At 42.3% G+C, this 19422-nt stretch overlaps 1 protein-coding gene across 1 annotated transcript in view; it reads right to left on the minus strand.

The window, feature by feature from the left end:
• Nucleotides 1-856: 856 nt before the first annotated feature.
• The window catches only part of THRB (thyroid hormone receptor beta), a 121341-nt gene continuing 102775 nt past the window's right edge, over nucleotides 857-19422 (minus strand). The window contains exons 6-7 of the mRNA XM_088463505.1: nucleotides 3371-3629; nucleotides 857-1098 (exon numbers count right to left, since the gene is read on the minus strand). Of these exons, the coding sequence (XP_088319631.1) occupies nucleotides 857-1098; nucleotides 3371-3629 (501 nt within the window). The remainder of the gene's footprint in view (nucleotides 1099-3370; nucleotides 3630-19422) is intronic.

A 19422-nucleotide genomic window follows, 5' to 3' on the forward strand; every position in this document is an offset into this window, starting at 1 on the left:
AATCAAGGAGCTAGTTCTGTACAGTCGTCCTATCATCACCAACTATATAACACAAGAGTGAGCAATGTAATGTCATAGTTTACCATCCAGGTCAGTTTAGCTAATTTCTTTCGGTATAAAAAAAGTAAGAGGATAGTGGAAAAGGGAGCTAGAGTAAAAAAATACATTCTTTTCAGCATTATCGTTTTCTTAAGTATAAAGGTATAATTGTTTAGGGCTTTACCGGATTAAAATCTCTTAATATAAACCAATTGAAAAACATGCTACCCTATAGTTTCCCCAACCTTGGTAGCGGTTTGTGCCAAATAAGGGGCTTTATCATTTGTTTTAATAGAAAATAAATTAAAAAAATATCATCTAGTGATAAAACCAAATATTTGCCTTGTTCTAAGAGGAAACAGTGTATTTGCAGCAGTGAGTGATTTGTACTGCCCCACATTGCACAAGTGAGAGATGACCATGGTAGATGGTCAGTAGGGATTTTAGCCGCAGGCACAATATCTGAGAATACTTTTTCTGTGTAGGATCCGTAGTGCTGGTGAATGCAAGTTAATATACATTTTTCTTTCTTTTTTTTTTTTTTTCAATAACCACTTTAGAACTGTAAGGACTGCCAAACGCTCTGATGAGTATTGTGTTGACAGTCACTTCAGCAAAAAAGGGGTTAAACTTCCACGGATAAACTTCACATCAAAAGGACAGAATAACAAAAACACGATAGTCACGAGTACCCGCATCAGAGGAACATTTTCATCCATGTCTATTCAAAACGGACGAGAACAAAAAAAAGTGACGGAGGCAATGGAATGGAAGGGTAGATCCCAGTAGTGCCGAGAACCCAGAAGCACAGTCTCTTCTAATCCTCAAACACTTCCAAGAACAGTGGGGGGAACAGTTCAGTGGGGCACTCCACTTTCATGTGCAGGAACCGGCTGGCGTGGCAGGCTCCAATCATGCGGAGGTCGGTGACTTTCATCAGCAGTTTTGGCCAAAAGTGTGCAACGTTGTGTTTCCTGTAATTAATGTAGTGTTCAAAAGCCAAGAGGAAACCTTCTTGGCACTTTTCTATTCTTTCAACGCTGGAGAGACCAGGGCGATCTGGCAATAAAAGAAAGCAGTTTTTGTAAATAATCATAGTAAAATATAGCTTTAAATTCTTAATGACATTATTGTGGAGTGTGTTTTTTCTCTCGTGCAGTATGTGGTTGTCCAACAACATAGTAAATGAAATTATTAAATCTGGCATAATAGTTTATAGCCTCTCCTGAACTGATGGATTTTCTGACCACTTTCTTTTCTACTTAGTCAACAGCTATAGGGGCCTATTCATCAACACTAAATGGCCCGGTAACCATGCAGAAACTCTAGTTTTCACATATTTAGGTTATCGGGCCATTCATCATCAGGGGTCCGAAAAGGACCCCTGATATTCAGCAAACTAAGAAAACTGAAAGTTTTCGGAGTTTGCTTCCGAGAACAAGCGCCATCTTCAGACGGCGCTTGTTCTCGGATCCCCGCTCCTTCCTACGGTAAGGAGTTCTGGGGATACAGAAAGGGATCTGAGCGGATCCCTCCACCGCCTCCTCACTACCACCTGGTGCCTGTACGCATGCGTGACCTAAGGTCACGCATGCGTAGCCGGGACGACGGGAAGGAGGTAAGTAACGCAGCTACATCTGTATCTGCAATACTAACCGAGGGGTCAGCTGCTTTTTGGAGCAGCTGTCCCCTCACCAGAGCAATGATGAACTGCTCCGGTGTCAAGTTTCCCCCACTGCGAGTTAAGTATCCCTCGCAGTGAGTTCAAATCGTCATCATTGGAGGCCCTATGGCCTCCAATGATGAATAGGTCCCTCAGTCTCTTCTACAAACCTAAAATCCGACTCTGAAGTCTACACTGACATGTCATCTTGATAAGAATTATTGTGAATAATGACTGGAGGATCCATAATAAGTCTAGTCATATTATGATGAGAGAATGTGACAAATGTATACACCAAATGGATTATAGTTTTCACTACTCAAGTTAGCAGTTGGGATCATTAGCTGATATAATAGACTGACAAACCTCTCTTCAGTCAGTTCTGTCTATACTGTGATTTCTCAAAATCCTGGATTTATGGAAGCAACTCTAAACAATACTAAATTGCAGTATGGGATGTTTTCCTTTATAGGTTACTCCAGAAGTCAATATTTAACAAACACTATGAAACCCTTGCTCATGGAATCCATTTTCAGGCATGCAAATGTAATGACCAAGATAGCCTCATCTGCAAATAAATGATCTGAGCACGTACACCCCTGAAGAAGTGTCTTGACAAGACACGTAGGTTGTCCTAAATCACAATGTATCATCTAGTTCTGGCATATCACATCCAGTTTTCAGTTTTGGATGCATGCAGAGAGTACAAGCAGCATTGATGTCACAAAGCCCCAACACTATGTGCAACCAGATGAGAACTTTTTAACCATTTTGTATTACTAATACTTGATTTTGCTCTCCATTCTTTTGAACATTTGCACATGGAGTTTGGCCTTCCTCGGATTTTGAAGAATTCTTTAATATTAATATTTATCACTATGTTTTCGTTTTATCTACTTTGGCTAAAGTGATTATTGCCCGCTCTTGGTGTGCTCTGGACAATCCAGATATACACAAGTGGCAGGCGCTGCTTAACGATACAGTTGACCATGAAAGATATGTTTATATACTAGTAGTAAGTCCCTTCCTAAATTTCATAAGTTATGGGTTAGGTGGCCTCTTTCTCCACTGGGTCTTCGTAGACCTGTTGGAGATCCTGCAGTGTAATCTTTCACCTTCCTTGTACATGTGTTTCTAGGCCTCTTTTATTCTTCCTTTTATTCTCCCTTCCTTTGTTTGTTTCCCTTTGCCTCCATGTGCGAGATGCTTATACATTCTATATAAGTTACAAGGCTTGACTTATTACTAATATTCCCTTTGATCGTGTAATTTGTTATCCGATGTTGTGTTCTCTTGTTCTCTGTCGGCAACACTCAATTGTCTTTTGTAGTTTTATTTGTATTTTATTTTAGATTTTTTATTATGCAGAAAAAGTTTTCAATAAAAATCGACATGATTTTAATAATAATGATTTTGGAAGATACAGTACTCTGTTTTGTGTGTTTTATCCTTATCTATAGGTGCTCCTTTGCTGACAGGAGATTAAAAAAGAGTAACAGCATCTATTAATGAATTTATTTATTTATTTATTTATTTATGTGATATTCCAAATCTTTTTATCTTAATTGCCATTTAAGTAGTTAAGTGCACTCTTAAACATAAACATACTCACATTTATCCATAAAGTATAGCAAGACATTGGGCAAATCAATTTCCAACAAACTATACCTGATGACATGAGCAGCACAGCCTGTAACAGCGCAACTTCGGTGTCATCAAGATTAAATGAAGACAGAGATACGCCCAAATCAAAGATGGCATCAGATACCACTCCTAGTCCTCCATTTTTCAGCTGCCCCCTTGTCACTGCCATCTCCCCATTCAGTGTTAAGGTCTCACTTTCTGGGTCATAGCGTACTGCAGCTCGAAGTGACATGATCTCCATGCAGCAGCCTTTAAGAAGGATGATCTGGTCTTCACATGGCAGCTAGAAATAATACACAGTTTATTATTTTTCAATAAAACATACACATGGTTTAATATTAGTTAGAGATGTGCCTTCATGCACCTAGATTTTTTGTGCCATATGGTGCGAGATGCTTAGCTCGACTTGGATGCTGCACCACGGCCATTGTTACATCATTTAGCATCTTTTTCGCATCGCAGCCGCATACTAACAGACTTATGGGGCTATCTGTAGTAGGGTGATAGTTTAGAAAATGTGAGAGTTTAGCAATAAAACTCTCACACTTTATAAACTCGCCCTATGTAATAGAGTCCAAGAACAGGCAAACTTGCATGTTTTTAGACTAAAAAAAATCTCACGACTTAAACTCTGTTTCCTATAGCAGGGTGGTCACAGCTGTCATCTCCGCATTGTGCTGCTGTCATAAATTATCCTCAGTTTTCCTCAGGGTGTGTAGAACTTCACTTCAGGCTATACGTGACTGGGAGGTTGTTCGTCATTGTGATCATATGCAGAGATAGACTCTTCTATTAAGTAATGTATAAGAAGTGGCAAGGAAAGGTGGGGGGTGAGAAATAATTGGAGGAAAACCAAGGTTAGGGATGATGTATAACCGGAAGAGGATGGGGATGGTGATGAACAACAAGGGGGTGATAAATAACTGGGAGTGGGGAGTTTAGGTGGGTGGTTATTGTGATGAATAAGAGGGTGATTTATTTATTTATTTTTATTTATACCAGTTATTTATATAGTGCACACATATTCCGCAGCGCTTTACAGAGAATATTTGGCCATTCATATCATTCCCTGCCCCAATGGAGCTTACAATCTATATTCCCTACCACATGCTCACACACATACACACTAGGGTTAATTTTTGTGGGGAGCCAATTAACCTACCAGTATATTTTTGGAGTTTGTGAGGAAACCAGAGTACAGGGAGAATATACAAACTCCACACAGTTAGGGCCGTAGTGGGTATCGAACAGAGGTGAAGCATTAATTGGATGGGGGATGAATGACAGAGGTGAATCATTAATGGGATGGGGATGAATAACAGAGGTGAAGCATTATTGGGAAGGGGGATGAATGACAGAGGTGAATCATGATTGGGATGGGGGATGAATAACAGAGGTGAAGCATTATTGGGATGGGGGATGAATAACAGAGGTGAAGCATTATTGGGATGGGGGATGAATAACAGAGGTGAAGCATTATTGGGATGGGGGATGAATAACAGAGGTGAAGCATTATTGGGATGGGGGATGAATGACAGAGGTGAAGCATTCTTGGGATGGGGGATGAATGACAGAAGTGAAGCATTATTGGGATGGGGGATGAATGACAGAGGTGAAGCATTATTGGGATGGGGGATGAATGACAGAGGTGAAGCATTATTGGGAGGGGGGATGAATAACAGAGGTGAAGCATTTTTGGGATGGGGATGAATAACAGAGGTGAAGCATTATTGGAATGGGTGATGAATGACAGAGGTGAATCATTATTGGGATGGGGTATGAATAACAGAGGTGAAGCATGATTGGGATGAATGACAGAGGTGAATCATTATTGGGATGGGGGATGAATAACAGAGGTGAAGCATTATTGGGATGGGGGATGAATAACAGAGGTGAAGCATTATTGGGATGGGGGATGAATAACAGGTGAAGCATTATTGGGATGGGGATGAATAACAGAGGTGAAGCATTATTGGGATGGGGATGAATGACAGAGGTGAAGCATTATTAGGATGGGGGATGAATAACAGAGGTGAAGCATTATTGGGATGGGGGATGAATAACAGAGGTGAAGCATTATTTTTATGGGGATGAATGACAGAGGTGAATCATTAATGGGATGGGGACGAATAACAGAGGTGAAGCATTATTGGGATGGGGGATGAATAACAGAGGTGAAGCATTATTGGAATGGGTGATGAATGACAGAGGTGAATCATTATTGGGATGGGGTATGAATAAGAGAGGTGAAGCATGATTGGGATGAATGACAGAGGTGAATCATTATTGGGATGGGGGATGAATAACAGAGGTGAAGCATTATTGGGATGGGGATGAATAACAGAGGTGAAGCATTATTGGGATGGGGTATGAATAACAGGTGAAGCATTATTGGGATGGGGATGAATAACAGAGGTGAAGCATTACTGGGATGGGGGATGAAAGACAGAGGTGAAGCATTATTGGGATGGGGGATGAATAACAGAGGTGAAGCATTATTGGGATGGGGGATGAATAACAGAGGTGAAGCATTATTGGGATGGGGGATGAATGACAGAGGTGAATCATTAATGGGATGCGGACGAATAACAGAGGTGAAGCATTATTGGGATGGGGGATGAATGACAGAGGTGAATCATTATTGGGATGGGGGATGAATAACAGAGGTGAAGCATTATTGGGATGGGGGATGAATAACAGAGGTGAAGCATTATTGGGATGGGGGATGAATAACAGAGGTGAAGCATTATTGGGATGGGGGATGAATGACAGAGGTAAAGCATTATTGGGAGGGGGGATGAATAACAGAGGTGAAGCATTTTTGGGATGGGGGATGAATAACAGGTGAAGCATTATTGGGATGGGTGATGAATGACAGAGGTGAATCATTATTGGGATGGGGTATGAATAACAGGTGAAGCATGATTGGGAAGAATGACAGAGGTGAATCATTATTGGGATGGGGATGAATAACAGAGGTGAAGCATTATTGGGATGGGGATGAATAACAGAGGTGAAGCATTATTGGGATGGGGGATGAATAACAGAGGAGAAGCATTATTGGGATGGGGATGAATAACAGAGGTGAAGCATTATTGGGATGGGGGATGATTTACAGAGGTGAAGCATTATTGGGAAGGGGGATGAATAACAGAGGTGAAGCATTATTGGGATGGGGGATGAATAACAGAGGTGAAGCATTATTGGGATGGGGAATGAATGACAGAGGTGAATCATTATTGGGATGGGGATGAATAACAGAGGTGAAGCATTATTGGGATGGGGATGAATAATAGAGGTGAATCATTACTGGGATGGGGGATGAATAACAGAGGTGAAGCATTATTGGAATGGGGATGAATAACAGGTGAAGCATTATTGGGATGGGGGATGAATAACAGAGGGGAAGAATTATTGGGATAGGGGATGAATAACAGAGGTGAAGCATTATTGGGATGGGGATGAATAACAGAGGTGAAGCATTATTGGGATGGGGGATGAATTACAGAGGTGAAGCATTTTTGGGATGGGGATGAATAACAGAGGTGAAGCATTATTGGGATAGGGGATGAATAAAAGAGGTGAAGCATTACTGGGATGGAGGATGAATAACAGATGTGAAGCATTATTGGGAAGGGGGATGAATAACAGAGGGGAAGAATTATTGGGACGGGGATGATTTACAGAGGTGAAGCATTATTGGGAAGGGGGATGAATAACAGAGGTGAAGCATTATTGGGATGGGGGATGAATAACAGAGGTGAAGCATTATTGGGATGGGGAATGAATGACAGAGGTGAATCATTATTGGAATGGGGATGAATAACAGAGGTGAAGCATTATTGGGATGGGGGATGAATAATAGAGGTGAATCATTACTGGGATGGGGGATGAATAACAGAGGTGAAGCATTATTGGGATGGGGATGAATAACAGAGGTGAAGCATTATTGGGATGGGGGACGAATAACAAAGGTGAAGCATTATTGGGATGGGGATGAATGAAAGAGGTGAATCATTATTGGGATGGGGGATGAATAACAGAGGTGAAGCATTATTGGGATGGGGGATGAATAACAGAGGTGAAGCATTATTGGGATGGGGTATGAATAACAGTGGTGAAGCATTATTGGGATGGGGGATGAATAACAGATGTGAAGCATTACTGGGATGGGGATGAATAACAGAGGTGAATCATTATTGGGATGAGGGATGAATAACAGAAGAGAAGCATTATTGGGATGGGGGATGAATAACAGAGGTGAAGCATTATAGGGATGGGGGATGAATTACAGAGGTGAAGCATTATTGGGATGGGGATGAATAACAGAGGTGAAGCATTATTGGGATGGGGGATGAATAACAGAGGTGAAGCATTATTGGGAAGGGGGATGAATAACAGAGGTGAAGCATTATAGGAATGGGTGATGAATAACAGGTGATGCATTATTGGGATGGGGATGAATAACAGAGGTGGAGAATTATTGGGATAGGGGATGAATAACAGAGGTGAAGCATTACTGGGATGGAGGATGAATAACAGATGTGAAGCATTATTGGGATGGGGGATGAATAACAGAGGGGAAGAATTATTGGGATAGGGGATGAATAACAGAGGTGAAGCATTATTGGGATGGGGATGAATAACAGAGGTGAAGCATTATTGGGATGGGGGATGAATTACAGAGGTGAAGCATTTTTGGGATGGGGATGAATAACAGAGGTGAAGCATTATTGGGATGGGGGATATATAACAGAGGTGAAGCATTATTGGGATGGGGGATGAATAACAGGCGAAGCATTATTGGGATGGGGATAAATAACAGAGGTGAAGCATTATTGTGATGGGGACGAATAACAGGTGAAGCATTATTGGGATGGGCGATGAATAACTGTGGTGAAGAATTATTGGGATGGGGATGAATAACAGAGGTGAAGCATTATTGGGATGGGGGATGAATAACAGTGGTGAAGCATTACTGGGATGGGGGATGGATAATAGGTGAAGCATTATTGGGATGGGGGATGAATAACAGAGGTGGAGAATTATTGGGATGGGGATGAATAACAGAGGTGAACATTATTGGGATGGGGGATGAATAACAGATGTGAAGCATTACTGGGAGGTGGGATGAATAACAGAGGTGAAGCATTATTGGGATAGGGGATGAATAACAGAAGTGAAGCATTATTGGGATGGGGATGAATAACAGGTGAAGCATTATTGGGATGGGTGATGAAAAACAAAGGTGAAGCATTATTGGAATGGGGGATAAATAACAGTGGTGAAGAATTGTTGGGATGGGGGATGAATAACAGAGGTGAATCATTATTGGGATGGGGATGAATAACAGTGGTGAAGCATTATTGGCATGGGGGATGATTAACAGAGGTGAAGCATTATTGGGATGGGGGATGAATGACAGAGGTGAAGCATTATTGGGATGGGGGATGAATGACAGAGGTGAAGAATTATTGGGATGGGGGATGAATGACAGAGGTGAAGCATTATTGGGATGGGGGATGAATGACAGAGGTGAAGCATTATTGGAATGGGGGATGAATAACAGAGGTGAAGTATTATTGGGATGGGGGACGAATGACAGAGGTGAATCATTATTGATAAGGGGGATGAATAACAGAGGTGAAGCATTATTGGGATGGGGGATGAATGACAGAGGTGAATCATTATTGGGATGGGGGATGAAAAACAGAGGTGAAGCATTATTGGGCTGGGGGATGAATAACAGAGGTGAAGCATTATTGGGATGGGGGATGAATAACAGGTGAAGCATTATTGGGATGGGGGATGAATAACAGAGGTGAAGCATTATTGGGAGGGGGGATGAATAACAGAGGTGAAGTATTATTGGGATGGGGGATGAATGACAGAGGTGAAGCATTATTGGGATGGGGGATGAATAACAGAGGTGAAGCATTATTGGGATGGGGGATGAATAACAGAGGTGAAGCATTATTGGGATGGGGGATGAATGACAGAGGTGATTCATTATTGATATAGGGGATGAATAACAGAGGTGAAGCATTATTGGGATGGGGGATGAATGACAGAGGTGAATCATTATTGGGATGGGGGATGAATAACAGAGGTGAAGCATTATTGGGCTGGGGGATGAATAACAGAGGTGAAGCATTATTGGGATGGGGGATGAATAACAGGTGAAGCATTATTGGGATGGGGGATGAATAACAGAGGTGAAGCATTATTGGGAGGGGGGATGAATAACAGAGGTGAAGCATTATTGGGAGGGGGGATGAATGACAGAGGTGAAGCATTATGGGATGGGGGATGAATGACAGAGGTGAAGCATTATTGGGATGGGGGATGAATAACAGAGGTGAAGCATTATTGGGATGGGGATGAATGACAGAGGTGAATCATTATTGGGATGGGGGATGAAAGACAGAGGTGAAACATTATTGGGATGGGAGATGAATAACAGAGGTGAAGCATTATTGGGATGGGGATGAATAACAGTGGTGAAGAATTTTTGGGATAGGGGATGAATAACAGGTGAAGCATTATTGGGATGGGCGATGAATAACAGAGGTGAAGCATTATTGGGATGGGGGATGAATAACAGTTGAAGAATTATTGGGATGGGGGATGAATAACAGAGGTGAAGCATTATTGGGATGGGGATGAATAACAGAGGTGAAGCATTATTGGGATGGGGGATGAATAACAGAGGTGAAGCATTATTGGGATGGGGGATGAATAACAGTGGTGAAGCATTATTGGGATGGGTGACGAAAAACAAAGGTGAAGCATTATTGGGATGGGGGATGAATAACATAGGTGAAGCATTATTGGGATGGGTGATGAATAACAGGTGAAGCATTATTGGGATGGGGATGAATAACAGAGGTGGAGAATTATTGGGATAGGGGATGAATAACAGAGGTGAAGCATTATTGGGATGGAGGATGAATAACAGATGTGAAGAATTATTGGGATAGGGGATGAATAACAGAGGTGAAGCATTATTGGGATGGAGGATGAATAACAGAGGTGAAGCATTATTGGGATGGGGGATGAATAACAGAGGTGAAGAATTATTGGGATAGGGGATGAATAGCAGAGGTGAAGCATTATTGGGATAGGGGATGAATAACAGAGGTGAATCATTATTGGGATGGGGAATGAATAACAGAGGTGACAAATTACTGGGATGGGGGATGAATAACAGAGGTGAAGCATTATTGGGATAGGGGATGAATAGCAGAGGTGAAGCATTATTGGGATGGGGGCTGAATAACAGAGGTGAATCATTATTGGGATGGGGAATGAATAACAGAAGTGACAAATTACTGGGATGGGGGATGAATAACAGAGGTGAAGCATTATTGGGATGGGGATGAATAACAGGTGAAGCATTATTGGGATGGGGATGACTAACAGAGGTGAAGCATTATTGGGATGGGGGATGAATAACAGAGGTGAATCATTATTGGGATGGGGGAAGAATAACAGAGGTGAATCATTATTGGGATGGGGGATGAATAACAGAGGTAAAGCATTATTGGCATGGAGGATGAATAACAGAGTTGAATCATTATTGGGATGGGGGATGAATAACAGAGGTGAATCATTATTGGGATGGGGGATGAATAACAGAGGTGAAGCATTATTGGGATGGGGATGAATAACAGAGGTGAAGCATTATTGGGATGGGGGATGAATAACAGAGGTGAAGCATTATTGGGATGGGGGATGAATAAAAGAGGTGAATCATTATTGGGATGTGGATGAATAACAGAGGTGAAGCATTATTGGGATGGGGATGAATAACACAGGAGAAGCATTATTGGGATGGGGGATGAATAACAGAGCTGAAGCATTATAGGGATGGGGGATGAATAACAGAGGTGAAGCATTATTGGGATTGGGGATGAATAACACAGGAGAAGCATTATTGGGATGGGGGATGAATAACAGGTGAAGCATTATTGGGATGGGCGATGAATAACAGAGGTGAAGCATTATTGGGATGGGGGATGAATAACAGTTGAAGAATTATTGGGATGGGGGATGAATAACAGAGGTGAAGCATTATTGGGATGGGGGATGAATAACAGAGGTGAAGCATTATTGGGATGGGGAATGAATGACAGAGGTGAATCATTATTGGAATGGGGATGAATAACAGAGGTGAAGCATTATTGGGATGGGGGATGAATAATAGAGGTGAATCATTACTGGGATGGGGGATGAATAACAGAGGTGAAGCATTATTGGGATGGGGATGAATAACAGAGGTGAAGCATTATTGGGATGGGGGACGAATAACAAAGGTGAAGCATTATTGGGATGGGGATGAATGAAAGAGGTGAATCATTATTGGGATGGGGGATGAATAACAGAGGTGAAGCATTATTGGGATGGGGGATGAATAACAGAGGTGAAGCATTATTGGGATGGGGTATGAATAACAGTGGTGAAGCATTATTGGGATGGGGGATGAACAACAGATGTGAAGCATTACTGGGATGGGGATGAATAACAGAGGTGAATCATTATTGGGATGAGGGATGAATAACAGAAGAGAAGCATTATTGGGATGGGGGATGAATAACAGAGGTGAAGCATTATAGGGATGGGGGATGAATTACAGAGGTGAAGCATTATTGGGATGGGGATGAATAACAGAGGTGAAGCATTATTGGGATGGGGGATGAATAACAGAGGTGAAGCATTATTGGGAAGGGGGATGAATAACAGAGGTGAAGCATTATTGGAATGGGTGATGAATAACAGGTGATGCATTATTGGGATGGGGATGAATAACAGAGGTGGAGAATTATTGGGATAGGGGATGAATAACAGAGGTGAAGCATTACTGGGATGGAGGATGAATAACAGATGTGAAGCATTATTGGGATGGGGGATGAATAACAGAGGGGAAGAATTATTGGGATAGGGGATGAATAACAGAGGTGAAGCATTACTGGGATGGGGATGAATAACAGAGGTGAAGCATTATTGGGATGGGGGATGAATTACAGAGGTGAAGCATTTTTGGGATGGGGATGAATAACAGAGGTGAAGCATTATTGGGATGGGGGATATATAACAGAGGTGAAGCATTATTGGGATGGGGGATGAATAACAGGCGAAGCATTATTGGGATGGGGATAAATAACAGAGGTGAAGCATTATTGTGATGGGGACGAATAACAGGTGAAGCATTATTGGGATGGGCGATGAATAACTGTGGTGAAGAATTATTGGGATGGGGATGAATAACAGAGGTGAAGCATTATTGGGATGGGGGATGAATAACAGTGGTGAAGCATTACTGGGATGGGGGATGGATAATAGGTGAAGCATTATTGGGATGGGGGATGAATAACAGAGGTGGAGAATTATTGGGATGGGGATGAATAACAGAGGTGAACATTATTGGGATGGGGGATGAATAACAGATGTGAAGCATTACTGGGAGGTGGGATGAATAACAGAGGTGAAGCATTATTGGGATAGGGGATGAATAACAGAAGTGAAGCATTATTGGGATGGGGATGAATAACAGGTGAAGCATTATTGGGATGGGTGATGAAAAACAAAGGTGAAGCATTATTGGAATGGGGGATAAATAACAGTGGTGAAGAATTGTTGGGATGGGGGATGAATAACAGAGGTGAATCATTATTGGGATGGGGATGAATAACAGTGGTGAAGCATTATTGGCATGGGGGATGAATAACAGAGGTGAAGCATTATTGGGATGGGGGATGAATGACAGAGGTGAAGCATTATTGGGATGGGGGATGAATGACAGAGGTGAAGAATTATTGGGATGGGGGATGAATGACAGAGGTGAAGCATTATTGGGATGGGGGATGAATGACAGAGTTGAAGCATTATTGGAATGGGGGATGAATAACAGAGGTGAAGTATTATTGGGATGGGGGACGAATGACAGAGGTGAATCATTATTGATAAGGGGGATGAATAACAGAGGTGAAGCATTATTGGGATGGGGGATGAATGACAGAGGTGAATCATTATTGGGATGGGGGATGAAAAACAGAGGTGAAGCATTATTGGGCTGGGGGATGAATAACAGAGGTGAAGCATTACTGGGATGGGGGATGAATAACAGGTGAAGCATTATTGGGATGGGGGATGAATAACAGAGGTGAAGCATTATTGGGAGGGGGGATGAATAACAGAGGTGAAGTATTATTGGGATGGGGGATGAATGACAGAGGTGAAGCATTATTGGGATGGGGGATGAATAACAGAGGTGAAGCATTATTGGGATGGGGGATGAATAACAGAGGTGAAGCATTATTGGGATGGGGGATGAATGACAGAGGTGATTCATTATTGATATAGGGGATGAATAACAGAGGTGAAGCATTATTGGGATGGGGGATGAATAACAGAGGTGAAGCATTATTGGGATGGGGAATGAATGACAGAGGTGAATCATTATTGGAATGGGGATGAATAACAGAGGTGAAGCATTATTGGGATGGGGGATGAATAATAGAGGTGAATCATTACTGGGATGGGGGATGAATAACAGAGGTGAAGCATTATTGGGATGGGGATGAATAACAGAGGTGAAGCATTATTGGGATGGGGGACGAATAACAAAGGTGAAGCATTATTGGGATGGGGATGAATGAAAGAGGTGAATCATTATTGGGATGGGGGATGAATAACAGAGGTGAAGCATTATTGGGATGGGGGATGAATAACAGAGGTGAAGCATTATTGGGATGGGGTATGAATAACAGTGGTGAAGCATTATTGGGATGGGGGATGAATAACAGATGTGAAGCATTACTGGGATGGGGATGAATAACAGAGGTGAATCATTATTGGGATGAGGGATGAATAACAGAAGAGAAGCATTATTGGGATGGGGGATGAATAACAGAGGTGAAGCATTATAGGGATGGGGGATGAATTACAGAGGTGAAGCATTATTGGGATGGGGATGAATAACAGAGGTGAAGCATTATTGGAATGGGTGATGAATAACAGGTGATGCATTATTGGGATGGGGATGAATAACAGAGGTGGAGAATTATTGGGATAGGGGATGAATAACAGAGGTGAAGCATTACTGGGATGGAGGATGAATAACAGATGTGAAGCATTATTGGGATGGGGGATGAATAACAGAGGGGAAGAATTATTGGGATAGGGGATGAATAACAGAGGTGAAGCATTATTGGGATGGGGATGAATAACAGAGGTGAAGCATTATTGGGATGGGGGATGAATTACAGAGGTGAAGCATTTTTGGGATGGGGATGAATAACAGAGGTGAAGCATTATTGGGATGGGGGATATATAACAGAGGTGAAGCATTATTGGGATGGGGGATGAATAACAGGCGAAGCATTATTGGGATGGGGATAAATAACAGAGGTGAAGCATTATTGTGATGGGGACGAATAACAGGTGAAGCATTATTGGGATGGGCGATGAATAACTGTGGTGAAGAATTATTGGGATGGGGATGAATAACAGAGGTGAAGCATTATTGGGATGGGGGATGAATAACAGTGGTGAAGCATTACTGGGATGGGGGATGGATAATAATAGGTGAAGCATTATTGGGATGGGGGATGAATAACAGAGGTGGAGAATTATTGGGATGGGGATGAATAACAGAGGTGAACATTATTGGGATGGGGGATGAATAACAGATGTGAAGCATTACTGGGAGGTGGGATGAATAACAGAGGTGAAGCATTATTGGGATAGGGGATGAATAACAGAAGTGAAGCATTATTGGGATGGGGATGAATAACAGGTGAAGCATTATTGGGATGGGTGATGAAAAACAAAGGTGAAGCATTATTGGAATGGGGGATAAATAACAGTGGTGAAGAATTGTTGGGATGGGGGATGAATAACAGAGGTGAATCATTATTGGGATGGGGATGAATAACAGTGGTGAAGCATTATTGGCATGGGGGATGAATAACAGAGGTGAAGCATTATTGGGATGGGGGATGAATGACAGAGGTGAAGCATTATTGGGATGGGGGATGAATGACAGAGGTGAAGAATTATTGGGATGGGGGATGAATGACAGAGGTGAAGCATTATTGGGATGGGGGATGAATGACAGAGGTGAAGCATTATTGGAATTGGGGATGAATAACAGAGGTGAAGTATTATTGGGATGGGGGACGAATGACAGAGGTGAATCATTATTGATAAGGGGGATGAATAACAGAGGTGAAGCATTATTGGGATGGGGGATGAATGACAGAGGTGAATCATTATTGGGATGGGGGATGAAAAACAGAGGTGAAGCATTATTGGGCTGGGGGATGAATAACAGAGGTGAAGCATTATTGGGATAGGGGATGAATAACAGGTGAAGCATTATTGGGATGGGGGATGAATAACAGAGGTGAAGCATTATTGGGAGGGGGGATGAATAACAGAGGTGAAGTATTATTGGGATGGGGGATGAATGACAGAGGTGAAGCATTATTGGGATGGGGGATGAATAACAGAGGTGAAGCATTATTGGGATGGGGGATGAATAACAGAGGTGAAGCATTATTGGGATGGGGGATGAATGACAGAGGTGATTCATTATTGATATAGGGGATGAATAACAGAGGTGAAGCATTATTGGGATGGGGGATGAATGACAGAGGTGAATCATTATTGGGATGGGGATGAATGACAGAGGTGAATCATTATTGGGATGGGGGATGAAAGACAGAGGTGAAACATTATTGGGATGGGGGATGAATAACAGAGGTGAAGCATTATTGGGATGGGGATGAATAACAGTGGTGAAGAATTTTTGGGATAGGGGATGAATAACAGGTGAAGCATTATTGGGATGGGCGATGAATAACAGAGGTGAAGCATTATTGGGATGGGGGATGAATAACAGTTGAAGAATTATTGGGATGGGGGATGAATAACAGAGGTGAAGCATTATTGGGATGGGGGATGAATAACAGAGGTGAAGCATTATTGGGATGGGGGATGAATAACAGAGGTGAAGCATTATTGGGATGGGGGATGAATAACAGTGGTGAAGCATTATTGGGATGGGGGATGAATAACAGAGGTGAAGCATTATTGGGATGGGGGATGAATAACAGAGGTGAAGCATTATTGGGATGGGGGATGAATAACAGTGGTGAAGCATTATTGGGATGGGTGACGAAAAACAAAGGTGAAGCATTATTGGGATGGGGGATGAATAACATAGGTGAAGCATTATTGGGATGGGTGATGAATAACAGGTGAAGCATTATTGGGATGGGGATGAATAACAGAGGTGGAGAATTATTGGGATAGGGGATGAATAACAGAGGTGAAGCATTACTGGGATGGAGGATGAATAACAGATGTGAAGCATTATTGGGATGGGGATGAATAACAGAGGGGAAGAATTATTGGGATAGGGGATGAATAACAGAGGTGAAGCATTATTGGGATGGGGATGAATAACAGAGGTGAAGCATTATTGGGATGGGGGATGAATTACAGAGGTGAAGCATTTTTGGGATGGGGATGAATAACAGAGGTGAAGCATTATTGGGATGGGGGATATATAACAGAGGTGAAGCATTATTGGGATGGGGGATGAATAACAGGCGAAGCATTATTGGGATGGGGATAAATAACAGAGGTGAAGCATTATTGTGATGGGGACGAATAACAGGTGAAGCATTATTGGGATGGGCGATGAATAACTGTGGTGAAGAATTATTGGGATGGGGATGAATAACAGAGGTGAAGCATTATTGGGATGGGGGATGAATAACAGTGGTGAAGCATTACTGGGATGGGGGATGGATAATAGGTGAAGCATTATTGGGATGGGGGATGAATAACAGAGGTGGAGAATTATTGGGATGGGGATGAATAACAGAGGTGAACATTATTGGGATGGGGGATGAATAACAGATGTGAAGCATTACTGGGAGGTGGGATGAATAACAGAGGTGAAGCATTATTGGGATAGGGGATGAATAACAGAAGTGAAGCATTATTGGGATGGGGATGAATAACAGGTGAAGCATTATTGGGATGGGTGATGAAAAACAAAGGTGAAGCATTATTGGAATGGGGGATAAATAACAGTGGTGAAGAATTGTTGGGATGGGGGATGAATAACAGAGGTGAATCATTATTGGGATGGGGATGAATAACAGTGGTGAAGCATTATTGGCATGGGGGATGAATAACAGAGGTGAAGCATTATTGGGATGGGGGATGAATGACAGAGGTGAAGCATTATTGGGATGGGGGATGAATGACAGAGGTGAAGAATTATTGGGATGGGGGATGAATGACAGAGGTGAAGCATTATTGGGATGGGGGATGAATGACAGAGGTGAAGCATTATTGGAATGGGGGATGAATAACAGAGGTGAAGTATTATTGGGATGGGGGACGAATGACAGAGGTGAATCATTATTGATAAGGGGGATGAATAACAGAGGTGAAGCATTATAGGGATGGGGGATGAATGACAGAGGTGAATCATTATTGGGATGGGGGATGAAAAACAGAGGTGAAGCATTATTGGGCTGGGGGATGAATAACAGAGGTGAAGCATTATTGGGATGGGGGATGAATAACAGGTGAAGCATTATTGGGATGGGGGATGAATAACAGAGGTGAAGCATTATTGGGAGGGGGGATGAATAACAGAGGTGAAGTATTATTGGGATGGGGGATGAATGACAGAGGTGAAGCATTATTGGGATGGGGGATGAATAACAGAGGTGAAGCATTATTGGGATGGGGGATGAATAACAGAGGTGAAGCATTATTGGGATGGGGGATGAATGACAGAGGTGATTCATTATTGATATAGAGGATGAAAAACAGAGGTGAAGCATTATTGGGATGGGGGATGAATGACAGAGGTGAATCATTATTGGGATGGGGGATGAATAACAGAGGTGAAGCATTATTGGGCTGGGGGATGAATAACAGAGGTGAAGCATTATTGGGATGGGGGATGAATAACAGGTGAAGCATTATTGGGATGGGGGATGAATAACAGAGGTGAAGCATTATTGGGAGGGGGGATGAATAACAGAGGTGAAGCATTATTGGGAGGGGGGATGAATGACAGAGGTGAAGCATTATGGGATGGGGGATGAATGACAGAGGTGAAGCATTATTGGGATGGGGGATGAATAACAGAGGTGAAGCATTATTGGGATGGGGATGAATGACAGAGGTGAATCATTATTGGGATGGGGATGAAAGACAGAGGTGAAACATTATTGGGATGGGGGATGAATAACAGAGGTGAAGCATTATTGGGATGGGGATGAATAACAGTGGTGAAGAATTTTAGGGATAGGGGATGAATAACAGGTGAAGCATTATTGGGATGGGCGATGAATAACAGAGGTGAAGCATTATTGGGATGGGGGATGAATAACAGTTGAAGAATTATTGGGATGGGGGATGAATAACAGAGGTGAAGCATTATTGGGATGGGGATGAATAACAGAGGTGAAGCATTATTGGGATGGGGGATGAATAACAGAGGTGAAGCATTATTGGGATGGGGGATGAATAACAGTGGTGAAGCATTATTGGGATGGGTGACGAAAAACAAAGGTGAAGCATTATTGGGATGGGGGATGAATAACATAGGTGAAGCATTATTGGGATGGGTGATGAATAACAGGTGAAGCATTATTGGGATGGGGATGAATAACAGAGGTGGAGAATTATTGGGATAGGGGATGAATAACAGAGGTGAAGCATTATTGGGATGGAGGATGAATAACAGATGTGAAGAATTATTGGGATAGGGGATGAATAACAGAGGTGAAGCATTATTGGGATGGAGGATGAATAACAGAGGTGAAGCATTATTGGGATGGGGGATGAATAACAGAGGTGAAGAATTATTGGGATAGGGGATGAATAGCAGAGGTGAAGCATTATTGGGATAGGGGATGAATAACAGAGGTGAAGCATTATTGGGATGGGGGCTGAATAACAGAGGTGAATCATTATTGGGATGGGGAATGAATAACAGAGGTGACAAATTATTGGGATGGGGGATGAATAACAGAGGTGAA

This window comes from Taudactylus pleione, unplaced genomic scaffold, assembly GCF_031769625.1.
Source record: "Taudactylus pleione unplaced genomic scaffold, aTauple2 ptg000053l, whole genome shotgun sequence".
Lineage (NCBI taxonomy): Eukaryota > Metazoa > Chordata > Amphibia > Anura > Myobatrachidae > Taudactylus > Taudactylus pleione.